At 32.2% G+C, this 15,888-nt stretch overlaps 1 protein-coding gene across 2 annotated transcripts in view; it reads left to right on the forward strand.

The window, feature by feature from the left end:
- Positions 1 to 15,888, forward strand: part of LOC129229262 (dual specificity calcium/calmodulin-dependent 3',5'-cyclic nucleotide phosphodiesterase 1-like) — a 223,969-nt gene that overhangs the window by 158,692 nt on the left and 49,389 nt on the right. Inside the window, exon 2 of one of the 2 annotated variants that reach the window (XM_054863532.1) lies at positions 2,220 to 2,300. In XM_054863532.1, coding sequence (XP_054719507.1) covers positions 2,220 to 2,300 — 81 coding nt within the window. The remainder of the gene's footprint in view (positions 1 to 2,219; positions 2,301 to 15,888) is intronic. The other variant, XM_054863533.1, reaches the window with a different exon arrangement.

Consider the following 15,888-nt stretch of genomic DNA (forward strand, 5'->3'; position numbering starts at 1 on the left):
TTGACGTAGCAGGCTGCTTGAACCGGTATGGCTTAGATGGCAGCTCGTGTTCATCATTTAACCGAGCGGTTAAAATACAAAAGCAGTTGAACGTACGTTTTCTAACCGTAGCTTTTCGAATGTAATCAAAATGTGACTGGCTATTTATTTTTTGCCGAAAGTAGAAGTGAAAAAATGATATCTTGCTCATGAAGCTGACAGTAATTTTTATGCTCTCATTCGTATTTTCCTAAATATGTATTCATAAGTTAACTCAATGAAAAGAGTAATTTCAATTTGGGGTTGTGATTTTTTTTAATACAAATTTTTAAGAATGGTCATTAGAAGAATATGCTTTCCAGAATACGAAAAAAAAATAAATAATATTTTTTCTGCACAAAAATTTTTTCTTTGATGTCTGAAATCTTAAACGTGATACATCTACTTAGGCTGACATAAAGCTTTAGTTTTCTAAGTGAAGCCAAAGCTTTAAAAACAAAAAAAGAAAAAAAACCTTTCCAATTATAGTCAATTTAACTGCAAGGTGCATCAAGGTTTTGCAACAGCAAGGAACATTGACATTTCATTTAATTTATAGCCTCACGTGTGTTATTTATTGCATGGTAACGGTGCATTGTATGGTAATTTATTGTACGGTATGTGCGTGATATTCGTCTTAATTTTTCGGCACTTGCAGATCGTCCAGGCCATGCCCGAACACTCATTCAGCTGGTTACCAGCCGAATGCTCTACCGATTGAGCCACTCAGTTCTGTCGGTCACAACGCAAGCTCTACCGTTTGAGCCACTCAGCTCTGTCGGTCACAACGCAAGTTGAACCTATAAATTTAACCGAAAAACTCTGTTCTGCGCTTCTTTTTTTTTTACAGAAAAAAACAGTTTTTAGACCGTGGGTCTATTTTTCGTCATCAGCCTACACGATAAGCTTTAAAATGAGGGTGTAAATCAACGAAATTGATCAAGATTTTAGGAAGATCTCGCGTAGCGACAAAAAACAGGTTACATAAATAATATATAAAAATTGTTACTGATATCTTACATGGAATGTATCCTATTTGGGTAAGGAAATCCAAACTTCAAATTCAATCCGGAGACAAAAAAAAACTTATCAAAACGGAATATAATTTCACACATGCTAATTTGAGAACATTTAGCACCTTTTTAATATTCTTCCCCTTAACATTTCCAAAAAAGAAAAATTAAATGACCCAAATTAGTGGATATCTTGCAGTTTGAAGGATACGAAAAAGATAAAGTTTACTTTCATATTCATATTTTTATTCTTTATTACATGTCTAATTATTGAAACACATTTTCTAATCATTTTACTTGCTTAATATATAACAAACATTGTAGCGGGACCTTCTTTTAATTATCTTTAAAACTCGTTCATATTTATTTTTGATATAATTAATAGCCCTTAATGTTATGGGCCATGGTATTTTAAGAAGCTTCAAAAATAAGTTTCTTAATCTTCGGGAACTTTACTGAAAATATTATTTTATAATTTTATAAGTTAAATTTAACATGATTACTAAATCGGCAAAAGTAAGTGAAGGGACAAAACAAAATATAATAGTTAAGTTCATCTGTTTTATTACTGTTAACATCGCTTTTTAAGCACTCGTGAAAATACTCTCTGTTAGCCTCAAAACAACTGTTTGTTGAATCTTTTCCTCATTTTGATTCGCTAATCGGGCACGCCATAATTGATTGCGGATGGCAGATTTTTTCTTGACACTTATCGTTAAATATTTTGCACAATTCACACAATACTTTTATAAATTATAGCTTATATGTTGTTCTGATGACAAAACTATATTATTATAAAGTTTCTTTAAAATCTATTCAGTAGTTTTTGCACGAAAGAGTAACAAATTTCATACTTTCATATATACAAACATTCGTGTTTATAATACTATAGTATAGTAACATTACACGCACTATTTCTATCAACAGCTCAGGAAAAAAAGCAGTTGATCTTCCAAAACTTGACATAACCAAATGTTTCCTAAGACTTAAAGTCTAAATTTGTATTTCTCGGGTAATTTCAACAAAAATATAAAAAAATTTACTGACTGATTATAATTTATTCTTCACAAAAGTTGTACTTACAAATATATTTCGTCGCAAAAATTGTGCAAATTAAGTGCTGTTTTTAATGTTTTCCGCATTCTTAACTTTTACAACTCTAACAACTTTTCTTTTTAATCATTTCAGTGGCAAACCCTCCAGATGATGAAGAATCGCCTGCAGCTAAGGAAGATGAAAGTGTCCCAAGTTCTGCCTCTCAAGGTAATGGTAAGAAATAGAATTTTAATATCATATTTTGCGAATACTTTTCGCAAAATTCTGCGGCGAAAGCGTACGAATGCATTTCGAAAAGATACAGGTATATATTTCCTGAGGAACTTTTTTCAATTTGAGATTTCATATCTGTTATATAAATTTCAAAAAAGTTAAAATTTCCCGGAAAAGAACTATTTTTTTTTTCAAACTCATTTTTAAATGTTTCGATGCTATACCTTGAACGATATGCTTTCAAAAATACCAAAAGAAAATGTATGTGAAAGATGAAATTTTACTGGTGAAGTTCTACTTTCTATTCGGTAAGAAATAGTTTTTGAAAACAAATGCAAAAAACTATTCGAAATCTTACAAATGTTTATTATTTTTTTAAAAAATGCTCTGCTTTAATAATATAATGCATGTCAAACTATCTTTTACTAAAATCCGTTATCCTTCTTTCTTTGCAAAAATTTAAATTATTTTTCTTTAATTCAGATCCAACTTAAGAACTTGTTATAACAAGCATATTTAAATGAAATCATATTTCTTACTAATAAAGCTGGAAGTCTCTCTGTCTGGATCTCTATCTGTCTGGATGTCTGGATCTCTCACTGTGTGGATGTCTGGATCTCTCTCTGTCAGGATGTCTGGATCTCTGTGACGCGCATAGCGCCTAGACCATTCGGCCGATTTTAATGAAATTTGGTACAAAATTAGTTTGAAGCATGGGCGTGAAGCACCTCGAAGTGATTTTTCGAAAATTAGATTTTGTTCTTTTTCTATTCCAATTTTAGGAACATTTTACCGAGGAAATTATCATAACGGGGACAAGCAAACTACCATAACGTGGACGAGCAAATTATAGCGTGGACGAGCAAATTATAGCGTGGACAAGCAAATTATAGTGTGGACGAGCAAATTACCATAACGTGGACGAGAGAATTACCATAACAAGGGCAAGCAAATAATTATAGCAAACTGGCGAGAAATTCATCATCCATTGTTTGTAAATATACAGGCGAACCAAATGACCTTTTAATTTTCTACTACTGACAGAGCCGTGCGGGTACCCCCCCCCCACACACACACACACACACACACACACACTAGTTTAGAATACAAGGAATGAATAAATATTATTGTGCTAAAAAATTAAAAAATAGAATATTTGAATTTGTGCATTTTAACGTCATATTCCTATTTTTTACTTTTTTTTTCTTTTTGGAACATGTTTATAAGTTTGATTTTGCCTACTCATAAATGTTTTTTTTTTTTCAAAAAATCAAAATTATTTTATTGAATTCAGTATCCTCGAAAATATAGCGCTCGAAAACTCGGAATTTAAAAACCTCGATCACACTTTGGCAAGACGAAAAAACGACGCGTGAAAAACCAGATATGTGCGTATTCCAGATAATCCAACATTTTCACAAGCTTGATCACCTTTCGGTAATTATTAGGCCTAGTTTTCGGAACTCTACTGTATTACGACTGTGCATATTTCTTACTTGATAGATAATTTCTAGATGCTTATATCACTAGCGCGATACCCGCACGGCTTTCCCCGTTGTAGAAAATTAATAGGTAATTAGGTTCGCCTGTATATTTGAAATTAATGGCGAATGAATTTCTCGCCATTTTACTATGTTAATTAGCTCGCCCATGTTACGGTTCCACGTTATGATAATTTGAAAGTTTACTCGTTCACGTTGTGATAATTTGCTCGGTAAAATGTTCTTAAATTTGGAATAGAAAAAAAAAACAAAATCGAATTTTTGAAAAGCTCGCTTCTAGGTTCACACTTCCATCCTATAAACTAAGCCAAATTTCATGAAAATCTGCCGAACGATCTAGGCACTATGCACGTTACAGAGATCCTGACGGGCAGAGATCCAGACATCTAGACAGAGAGACTTTCAGCTTTATTAGTAAAGATGACAAATTTTAAAATAGTCTACTTAATTAGATTTTGTTTCGTAAACATATTTAGAACGAATAAAAAAATCTAAAAATGTACTCTAAAATTTGAGCGAAATTATAATTTTGAGAAACATAGAGTAACCAACTGTACGGCATAGGAATGGGGTTGTTTCCTTCAGTCAAAAGTAGTACTTTTAGTCACTGAAATTGATAGAATAAGCAAAAAATAAAATAAATCCAGAAAATTCTTTCATTTTCCCAACAGTTATTTTTTAATTAATGTTTTAAACTGTCCAATTTTTCAAACAAGGCGTGGTCTTGATGACGTCACAAATGATGTTCTTTAGCGCATCTTTGTCCCGCGTTTACACGTTCTGATAATCAGAAGCGAATTAAAATTGCGCTCTATGCTTGCTATCAACCATATCGTTGCCAATACACGGGAGTAAAGATGCGAATTAAATATTTTGCTCTGTGAATGGCAACACAGAATGGCAGTTCATCATTTGTGATGTCATCGGCAAGAAATGTAAACAATAAAAGCGCACCGATTTAAGCATTTCTTTAAAAATATTAAACTTAAACAAATTATTTCAAAAAAATAGATCCTATGTTTTTAAGCATGTTCTTTTAGAAAAAAATACTTTTAAAATTTTGAAAACGATCCCATTCTGAAAAAAGAGCATTTAAAAAAATAGCCAGTAAAAATATATAGTTGGATTGCTTTAAAACCTAACAGCATTTTTTTTTTCGAAAAACTTCAATTTCTTGGAAACAAATTCCAATTTATTATTATTTTTAAAATCATTACTTTTTTATTTGCACATGTGTATGTAAGTGTTAGATAGCATTACATTGCTTATCTATCAAACGTAGTCATAGTTGCACTGTATTGTTGAGTTGCTCTCTGTAAGAACAAAGCTAAATATAATTCTTGGCAGTCATGAGCACCATTGGAAACAGTGATAGAATAAGTGATTCGTCGTAGTTTCTGCTGCAAAGAGTCTGTTCACTGAGAAACACAATTTACAGTGAGGAAAAAAACGGAATTTTCAGCACCGTTAGAATAAGTTTTAAAACAACTGTTCGTATACACACACGCCCACATTCGCTCATATATGTATGTAGTACATAGAGGAGAACCCTGATTTAACATCTCCCGCATTTAACGGTTTCCAGGTTTTAAAGTTTTTTTTCTCGCTGGTTCTGATTTTCTTCAATGCTGTTTGTGTTATTCCTTCTCGTATCTTACATTTCTCAATTCACTGCCTTCCCGCTTTTACCGAATTCCAGCCAAATTTTGCTCATTTTTCTAAAATAAGTTACACTTTTCATTTCTTTTGAAAACAGCAACATAATTTCAACCAATTTCGACGACTTCTTTCCGTACAGCGTTGTCAGCAAACACAAATGAGAAACAAAATAAATGAGTTACAGGCATTGCATTTCATGTCCTCTGCCTGGAAAAAGGTAGCACACTAAATTTTGAAAGTATTATATTTTGATCTGATCGTGCATAAAATTAATATTACATATTAAGTATGTTGTGAAATATTTTTTACTGTGTACATCTAATTATAATCAAATTATTCTATAGTATTTAATGAAAATTCGGTTAACCCCTGTATAAAGTATCTGCACTTTTTACGTTTTATCCCATCAGTCTTACGAAAATCGCTAAATCGGGGCTCTAATGAAAACATATATCATGGCTGAATTCGTAAATTTTTCACTACTGTGGTGGCGTTCTGGAATCAAATCATAGCGTATTTCACGTATTAGAAGAAATAAATACGCTTCAAAGATTTGTTCAACTTTTTTTACGCTTTGTTTTTTAAAGAAAAACAAATATCATAGTAAAAAATGGAGAATTTTATTTCGATGTTGTGTTTGAATAGTTTTCTTGAATACGAAATGACAACCATTGAAAGTGTAAGAACTCAAAATAGTACTTATCTCTTTTTCCCAGCTATCTTATACTTTATCTTTATAATATTACAGTAAATCGACCGCCAAGATGTGACGGGTGAAAATTGCTTCTACATTTGAACGAAGCAGTTGCCTGCTTGGTGATATTGTGATATTTGAAATTTAAAATCTAATTTCAGTGGATTAGTCCTAAACTCCAGTAGATACGTTGCCGTGCTGTTGCGAAGGTAACCGTAGATATCCGTCATTGTTAACTACTTGTTCGTTTCTTCATTCTCCTTGACTGACCAGTAAAACCAGTAAAACAGTTCAGTTAACAGATCCAGTTCAGCCTTGTTAAAATAACGCATTTCCCTGCATGTTTCCATGATACCATAAAATATTATCAAATTATCATCCTATGGCGCAAGTTTCATTGCAGATGCCTTTAAAGAAACACCCTTAATATTTACTCGGCAATTTAATAACAAGTAGCAGTTCCCATACCTTTTAGTTCGCGGAACCCTTGGGGCTTTGCCTTTACTTCAAGGAATCCCAAGGATAATTGTTTACGTCGAGAAGAGAAGATGTTAACGCATCGAGGAATTAAACGAAAAGGAGGGAAAATGGTCAATCCACAGAAACTTTGCTTGTCCCTCAAGTAACTTTCACTGCATTAAGACTCTCTTTGCGGGGAAAACAGTTTTCCGGATAAAATAAAAACCTTGCCTGGATCTCGACAAAACGTAAAACAATTACTAATCCACTCGTTGGTATTATAACTTTATGGTTTAGCATGCATGAACTTTATACAGTGGACGCCGGTTATTTGAATCAGTGGTTAATTGAATCGACCGCTTTAATGAAACAAATTGTCAAAAACAGAACAAAATCCAGCTTTACTCAATTTGCCTCTTTATTGAATTAACCGCTTTTTTGAATCAAAACTCTAGAAAAAACGTGATTCTTACAAGCGGCGGCCACTATACTAAAAATCCGTAAGGATTTAAATGAGATTTACATTTAGGCGTTTTTAGTTGCAACATTTTGTCTGACTTTCAAATGAAGAAAATATTTCCTAATTTATTATTGGAAAAAAACTAATAATTATGTTCTTCCATTTATATGAGAGCTAAATAAAGCTTTTGTAATCTGAAACCAATTGATAAATAAGAGCTTTAAGTAAAAATTTAAAAAAAAAAACTAATTAATTGATTCAAAGGTTTTTTATATGTACCTTGCTTTTGCTTTGCGTTTAGCATTTATACTTTCAATAAATAATCAAAAAAAACTTTAAATGAGTGTTACTTATGTATAAAGTGAAGTGAGTAAAATATATGAATGCTAGTGACAATCCAGAAAACGTGATATCATCCCCAAAACGTGCTCCTGATATCACAAAAGAGGAAAAATTCCTTCACATAAATTTTATTGGTTTCATCGGATGTAGTTTAATGGCAATAGTTTTATTTACTACTTTATTCCATTGCATGTAACGATTTATACCTACACGTATTCAGTTGTAAGTTTTTATATACACTTTTAAAAATGTCGATAATGTTTTTAATACATTTTATTTTTAAGCAAACATATTTGTTACTATCAGCAAATATATTTCAACAAGACAGGGTGATTTTTTTGTTCAATGGGAAAAATAATATTTTTACAACTCTTAGTTTAGTTGTAATTACTTAAGGTTCAAGTTCTTTAATTTAACAATATAGGTCATCAAATTTATTGTTTTGTTGAAACATTTGCTTTGTAATAAGGCTCTTTAAATAAAAAGTTACGTAACTTATTTGTTTTAAAGTAATTAAGTATACGTTAAACAATTTATCCTTCCCTTTTTGCAATCATTCCGGGTAACTTTGCACATCTTCAAAATCCTTAGCTTATTTGGCTTGAAAACGAAAAAAAAACCTAGAGCTTCAAGTGCGTTATGAAAGAAATTCTCTAAAACTCTGTGTTACAAAAAGAAAGTTGGAAGTACTTTACGCTACTAATTGTATCATTAAATAATTCTAAAGTTTTTGTTTTTAATCAATTTCTGAAGTTGTTGAAAGTTTTTATTTCTCTGCACTGCAGTATTCTCTCTCTAGGGCAACGTTTCTCAACTTTTTGACTCGCGAACCGGCAAAAATTTTTCGAAAAAGTTTCTCGATCGGCGATTTTTTTTTTTTTTCTATTTTGTTTCGAAACATTTATGGAAAAAAAATCGTACTGATGAATCCAGTCTTTTTTTTTTTTAAACAAATAAATAAAGAAAACACTTCCGACTCAGGAACCGTAGTGGAAAAACTTAGCGGGCAAGTACAGGTTTTTTTCTTTTTTACAAATAAACTAACTAAATTTATAGCTCTAAAGAAACAAGTATTTATTTATTATTAAAGAACGGTCGCAAAACCTTTATATGTTGAGATAGATACACTTAATATTATAATACCTGTACATAAAACAAACATTTGAGAAAATAAATGGACAATGTACTTTAAAAAGTAATCACAAATTTCAGGCAAAAAAATGTCGCGTAGTTATTATGTTTTTTTGTTGGACGAGAAAAAATCCTCAGGAAATGAATCAATTTTTTTGCGGACCGATGCCGGTACACCAGTATAATGGCTGAGAATCGCTGTTAAGAAATGTTGTGAAGTTGTGAAGTACAAATGGGGAGCTTTTAAGTAGTTAGTGTTTATTTTGCTGCATTAACGTAAGGACTTCGATTAAAATAATTTATTTTGCATGATATCTCTCACCATAGCCGTAATTACGGAGAGAATTTTTAAGGTTCAAACTCGCTCCAAAAATTTTCAAAAATATTCCAAATTATACTTTATATCATGTTTTTTTTTCTTACTTTTTATTTATTTATTTATTTCTTTTTAATTTTTTGCGAAATTATTTAAATTAGGAAATCATCATAATTGACGGATTGCACAAATTCAGCTCGGCATATCCGATATTCATTTTTGTAGTAGTTATTGTGAAAATCATTTCAACGAAAATCATTTTTTTCGAAAATAATAGTCTTCGTGCAGGTTTTACATACTGGAGATTAATAAAAACATACAAAGTCTTCACATTCTAAAGTGAGAAACTGTCTTTAACACGAAATACACCCCCAGCTCAGTCAATTCCAGCCGAGGACTGCAGTTTCGTGCTTATTAGCACTCATCAGCCCGTATTTGAACCCCCGTGTATTTGAACTTACTGAATATGTCTTTAACACATTTTGTTTGTCAAGAAGTATGAATTTAAGAAGTATTACTTCAAATGCACGTATATGAGAGCACACGCATTTATTTATTTATTTATTTATATTTTTTAATGGTTAAAAAGGCATCGAATATATAATGGGTGTGAGGGAATGTAGTTTACACATCAATTTTTTTTTCTTAATTTAATAGTTCGCCAACTTTTTCATTTGTTCAAGTTAATGCACTTGAAGTAGTATTTCCTCATTTAAATAACCAATTGGATTGTTTCCCATTTTTCAAACATATTTTTTCCTGACTGAACATGGTCAAATACATAATTTAAGTTACTTTTTTTTCTTAGTTTTGACTTATTTTCTCTCTTAAAAAAATAATCTTAAACGGTATTTAGCCGTTGTTTACATTTTTGCTGACATTACAATTGCATTACAATCGCTAAGGCTACCAGAATAAAGTTTCAGGACACTGCAAAACTTCACTAAATTAATATTTTATTAAACTAACAATTCTCGTTCCACAAATAAATTTCTTGAGGTAAAAAAATCATTAATAGACGATTTCTTTCCGGAAAAGACAACCACGCGCTCCGAATCAAGATGGCTTTCATCACTTGTGGCGTCACACGATGAAACATTTTGATTTAAAAATTAAATGTTTAAAAAATAAATGTATTTTCTGGGTCCATGGTCTTTTTGCCTATTTCACCATCTTTAGTGACTAAAAGTAGTACTTTCGACTGAAGAAAATAAAAAAAAATTTGGGCCCTTTCTCTCACGTATCTTAACCTTCTTCTAAATAAAAAGATAGCTAAAGATCAAGCTAGCGCAGTCGAATTCGTTCACAACGAGCGCAAGGGGCCGCGACATTTTATCGTTATAACCGAGTACTCGTAAAGAACGAGGTCGTGAAAAAAATCATAAAAATTCACCATAGTTGCGGAGTTTTTTCCCTGATATTTCATCTCTGCACAGTTTCAAAGAAGTTAGTTATTTTGCTTTGAACTGCCTACTTGTCTTTTGTGCGTCATTTTTTTTGCATAATACACAAATACACACGTACATAAATTTTAAATGTCTCTTTATACTCCAATTTTTTTTAAAGTGCTATTATCGCTTTTTTTTTTTTTTTTTTTTTTTTTTTTTTTTTGAGCTATCATGATTGCTTATTGCTTTCATTTGACTGTTTTGAGGTCCTATCATTTTATTTTCTCGCCAGCAGCCTCTGCAGCATCACCGTCAACCGGTTCCTCACGATGCTGCTCCTATAGCGAAAGCCGTCTCCACGTTGCACTCATGTCCTACACACACACACACACATACACACATACAAAACACATATACACACTCCAACCAATATACACACGCATACATACAGACACCTACACACACACACATACCTACACACACACACATACCTACACACAACTAACCACACACTTATGCCTGCACACAGACACAAACACATATGCCTACACACACATACACATTCAACCCTCTCCCCCCCACACACACAAACACTCATACACACAACTACCCACACGCTCATATCTGCACACAGACATAAACACACTTACCTACACACACATACACATACCCCTACACACAAACACACATACCCCCCCCCACACACATACACACACGCCTACATACACACACACACTCGTGATTGCGAAAAACATAATTTGAATTCAAGAGATCAAAATTCAAATTATTTTTTTTAATATTATTATTATTTATTTTTTTTTCTTTGAGCAATCACGATTGCTAATTGCTTTCATTTGACTGTTTTTGGCGTCCTATCATTTTATTTTCCCACCGGCACCCTTTGCACCATCACCGTCGACCGGCTTCTCACGATGCTGCCCCTATAGCGAAAGTCGTCTCCAGGTTGCATCCATGTCCTACACACACGCGCATACATACACAACAATACATACACACACATACACAACTACACGCGCAAACGCACACATACACACACATACACACACGCATACATACAGACACCTACACATACACACACAAATACACACAACTACCCACACCTGCACACAGACGCAAACATATATGCCTACACACACAAACACATACCCCCACACACACATTCATACACACAACTACCCACACACTTATGCCAGCACACAGACACAAACACACATGCCTACACACACATATCCCCCACACACAAATACACATACCCCCACACACAAACACACATACCCCCCACACATAAACACACACGCCTACATACACAAACTCGTGATTGCGAAAAACATAATTTGAATTCAAGATGTCAAAATTCAAATTAATTTTTATTTTATTATTTTTTTCCAGGGTTTATGATTCATCGTTAAATTTTGATTGACTTTGGAATGCTAAAATAAAATTTAACAAAAAAGGATGAACTGAGGTGGAAGTCAATAGAAATTTTTGAATCACACAAATATTGCTCGCTTTAAGCGGGTTTTGCTGGTTAAAAGCGAGTTTTGCTTCCATAGACTTAACAATGTACCGACAAAGTATTTCTGATTTCCTCGCTAAATCCGGGTTATCATTGAATCAGGGCTCGTTATAAGTCAGTTCGACTGTAAATTGATTTTTACATGGTTTAGTAATTAAAGTTTTGAACTTTCGATAACTGTACAATACTTTAGGAGTGCTTCTTCCGTTTTATACAAAGAAATGCAATAGAACATTTGAAATATGAATAGAGAAACTTCAAAAAGAGAAATTAAGACTTAAAGTCACCCTAAATGAATATACTGATAAGATCCGTCATACGATTTCTAAAACAAACTGAAGTTTAGACACAAAGTTTCATTTCCATCAAAGTAGTTTTTTTCTGAGTACATCTACTTCAGTAAAAGTAGGAAGAAACTCACGTTAGAACTATCCATCAGTTTCTTTTTCTTTTCTTTTCGACGGGCATGAGCAGATTTATTTTCTGTTCGTGACTTGCAGAAAATGAATTAACTTCGCCTTTTTATGTTCTTTAGTTCAATTCTTTTATCTTTTAGATTCTTCGTTATTTTTTTTTCTGCTTTTACAAATGCTAACTTTCCGTTGCCTACATTGTTGTAGAAGTTAATAATCTTTGAATTTACGCTGGAATGGATCTGGTAATTAAATATAAAGGTATCGTGATTAATAGGTGAATCTTCCGTGAAATTTGATCTAGGTAAATTGCTTCTTAAATAGATGTATCCATTTCAGCTAAAATTTGGAAATTGCATTTGATTTTTTTCCTTTTTTGCATGAAGATAAAGACAATTAAATACAAATACAAATAATGTACTACATGCACAAAAAACGTAAACGGATAGTTTGTTTTTCGTTGCTTATAAGTTTTTTATTTATTTTTTTTTGTTTCTACCTTCAATTAAATACGAATGTAAAGAATACCTTTTGCACAAAAACATAAATAAATAGAAATTTCTACGGTGTTTATAAAAATTTTCGATATTGTTTTCCTGCAAATAGTTTGAAAAAAAAACATAAGCGTACAATTCTAGAAATCGCTAAGGATCACTTTTGTACTTATGTGCTTATAATTCTGAAACGTACGTATTTTTTATTTACCAATTTTACTAGGCTACATCTGTTTAGTTTTGGTATCTATTATATACAGAGACGAGGGGCTTCTTCAACGATTCTCATTATAAAATGAACACCAGATCTATGTTTCTGATTGAAGGTTTTCTTGCGTGCTGTAAATGATATGATCTGCTAAATGTATTTTTCCCATAAATTCAAGTAAAATTCTCCAGTTTTAGTAAATCATTTTGATGATTGTAATATGAACTGACTAATAATGAGAAGATTTACCTGATATTGTATCGATGAAATAAATGGCACGATCTATTCTGCCGTGAGCAGATAAATGGCAGTATCTGCAGAAGTGAGTTTTCGAGGTATTTGAAGAAAGGCATTTTGGATTCAATACTAACAATAGGGAAATGTTGGAACTAGGCGGGTTTTGTTCGCGCTTTTTTCTTTAAAGGAAGCCAAAAAGTAAACTTGTGCAACAAAGCTTAGGTACAGTAGATGATAAAAATGTAAAAATATGAAATGGAAAATTTGCCTTGACCGGCCCACGGCAATACTTGTATAAAATAGCATGTTAGATAATGGTTTTCTCCCAAAATACTTTGCTTACAGTACTAACTTTTATATTAGAATTTAAGATTATTCTATAATAGCTTATCTATATACATAAATGGCTACTTCTGTGGGGATGTCCGGGGTAAACTTCAAAACTACTGGTCAAATTTTAACCATAGATAGCTACATTATCAGAAAGGAACTTAGGCTATAATTTATTCCTAAAAAACTTAGTTTAAAAAAGTTATGATCGAAAACAGTAAATTTCATGTACTTTCCCCATTAAATGATTAAATATAAAAACCATTGTTAAAAAAATTCGTTGCCAACAACAGCAATATTAAAAGTAATCATAATGAAAATTTTGAATCAAGGCTTCTGCGGAGTAAACATGAGTTTAAAGTCATTTAAACCATTTAAACATTTAGAAACTCTACTTTTTGCATACTTAAGAAAACATAATAGAGAGTTTTTCCTTTTGTGTGTGTGTACTATTTAATTAAATAAAGCGCACGGTTTTTTTAGTGATTTTTGTTTTTGTTAGTTCATATTTTGGAAATTCTCCAAATTTTTATATGCTTAAATTCGTGCTTTCGTTTCTAAATGAATACTCGTTCGTTCTTTATACTTATTGCTATTTTACATTTATGGGTGAGGAAGAAGCTCGATTTTCAATTTCGTCTAAGCGGTGTGTTTTGAGTTTTTTCAATTAAAACAGAAAACGAAAGAAAGTAGAGATTGTTTCCCATAATTATTACTGACCCTGGCAGCGGAGGGTATTTTTGCTAGTACAAAATGTTCCATAAGAGTCAACATAATGATGCATTTTTTCGCGTGACTACATACACGTAGAAATATGTTAAACCCTGTTTCTTTAACACATCACTGCAACAATTGTAATTCCTGTTAAAGTGCTGTTATAGACAGCTCACGTTATTTCAAATTGGGTCGTTTCCAAAATTTTTAAAAGTATTTTTTTCTAAAAGCGCATGCTTAAAAACCTAGGATCCGACCATTTTTTAAATATTTTTTAAAGTTTAATATTTAAAAAAATTACTTAAATCGGTGCACTTTCATTGTTTACACTTCTGCCGATGACATCACAAATGATGAAATGCCATTCAGTGTTGCCATTCACAGAGCAAAATATGTAATTCGTATCTTTACTCACGGTGTATTGGCAACGATATGATTTATAGTAAGTGTATAGCGCAATTTTAACTCGCTTCTTGATTATCACAACGTGGAAACACGGTAGAAAGATGTGCCAAAGAGCATCATTTGTGACGTCATCAAGACCACGCCTTGTTTGAAAAATCGGACATTTAAAAAAATTAATTAAAAAATAACTGTTAGGAAAATGAAAGTATTTTCTGGGCCCATGTTTTTTTATTTTATTTATTTTTTTTTGGCTTATTCTATCAATTTCAGTGAATAGAAGTACTACTTTTGACGGAAGGAAACAACCCCATTGTCCTACCAAGCAATAGTTGTGCAAATTTTCATAGACTACGCAGTAATTCATACAGGAGCTCAGAAGCTGTTAACCCTTTAAGGCTTAGATGTTTCTTTAGACGCCACCTGCCATTTTATTTGTTTATTCTTTTTTTTTTTTTTTCAGTGAACTCTTGAAGCCATCGTGTCTGTTGGCTGACAAAAAGAGGTGAAGTGACTTTCAACAAAGCCACTCAATTTCAAAGCATCTTTTCTTTTCTTTTCTTTTTTTGAAACTTCTGTTTCTAAACTTTCAATAAAACGGGATTTGTGTTTAAAAACTTGTCTATTATAAAATTAACAAATGTTCTTAGATTTCGTTTTCTTTTAAAAAGGAATTTTTAAAATAGTTTATTCGTAATTTCGAAACAATTAAAATATTGTGCTACATAAGCAAAATTTTTGACTGCAAGGCTTTCATTACCAAAATATTTCTTTATTCTTTGCATGCATTTGTACTATCAACACATGTATGAAAATGAAAAGGGCAGCATGCCTTAACTAATGTTCTGCCGTCTTTTTTTCATATCAATGAGGAAAATAATGTTTAAAAATATGAATAACTATACTGACTTGGGCAGGTAAAAACCAGTAACTGTAAATTGTTCATCTATCAACCTTTTTTTTCTTTTTTTTTTTGTCATTTATTGTACGTCAGCGTAATTGTTAAAGCTTGCCGACAAAAAAGGTCTACTTTCAACACTTTAATATTGTCAGTACTAAATCCAAAATGCGTTTCCTCAAATATATCGAAAATTCATTTCTGCAGATACTGCTATTTATCTGCCCACGGAAGTTTTTTGCAGCGGCACTCTCAGCTTTAATGAGATGACATCTACCTCCGGCTCAGTTACTCACTATTCCTGACTGAGAAATTCTAATAAGAAGGAAACTGTAGTCCAATTATGCGATAACCGACCTGTTTGATATGTGGCAGGTAGTTCTGCCTTAGCCCTGGCTTTGGGG

This window comes from Uloborus diversus, chromosome 9 (assembly GCF_026930045.1).
Source record: "Uloborus diversus isolate 005 chromosome 9, Udiv.v.3.1, whole genome shotgun sequence".
NCBI lineage: Eukaryota > Metazoa > Arthropoda > Arachnida > Araneae > Uloboridae > Uloborus > Uloborus diversus.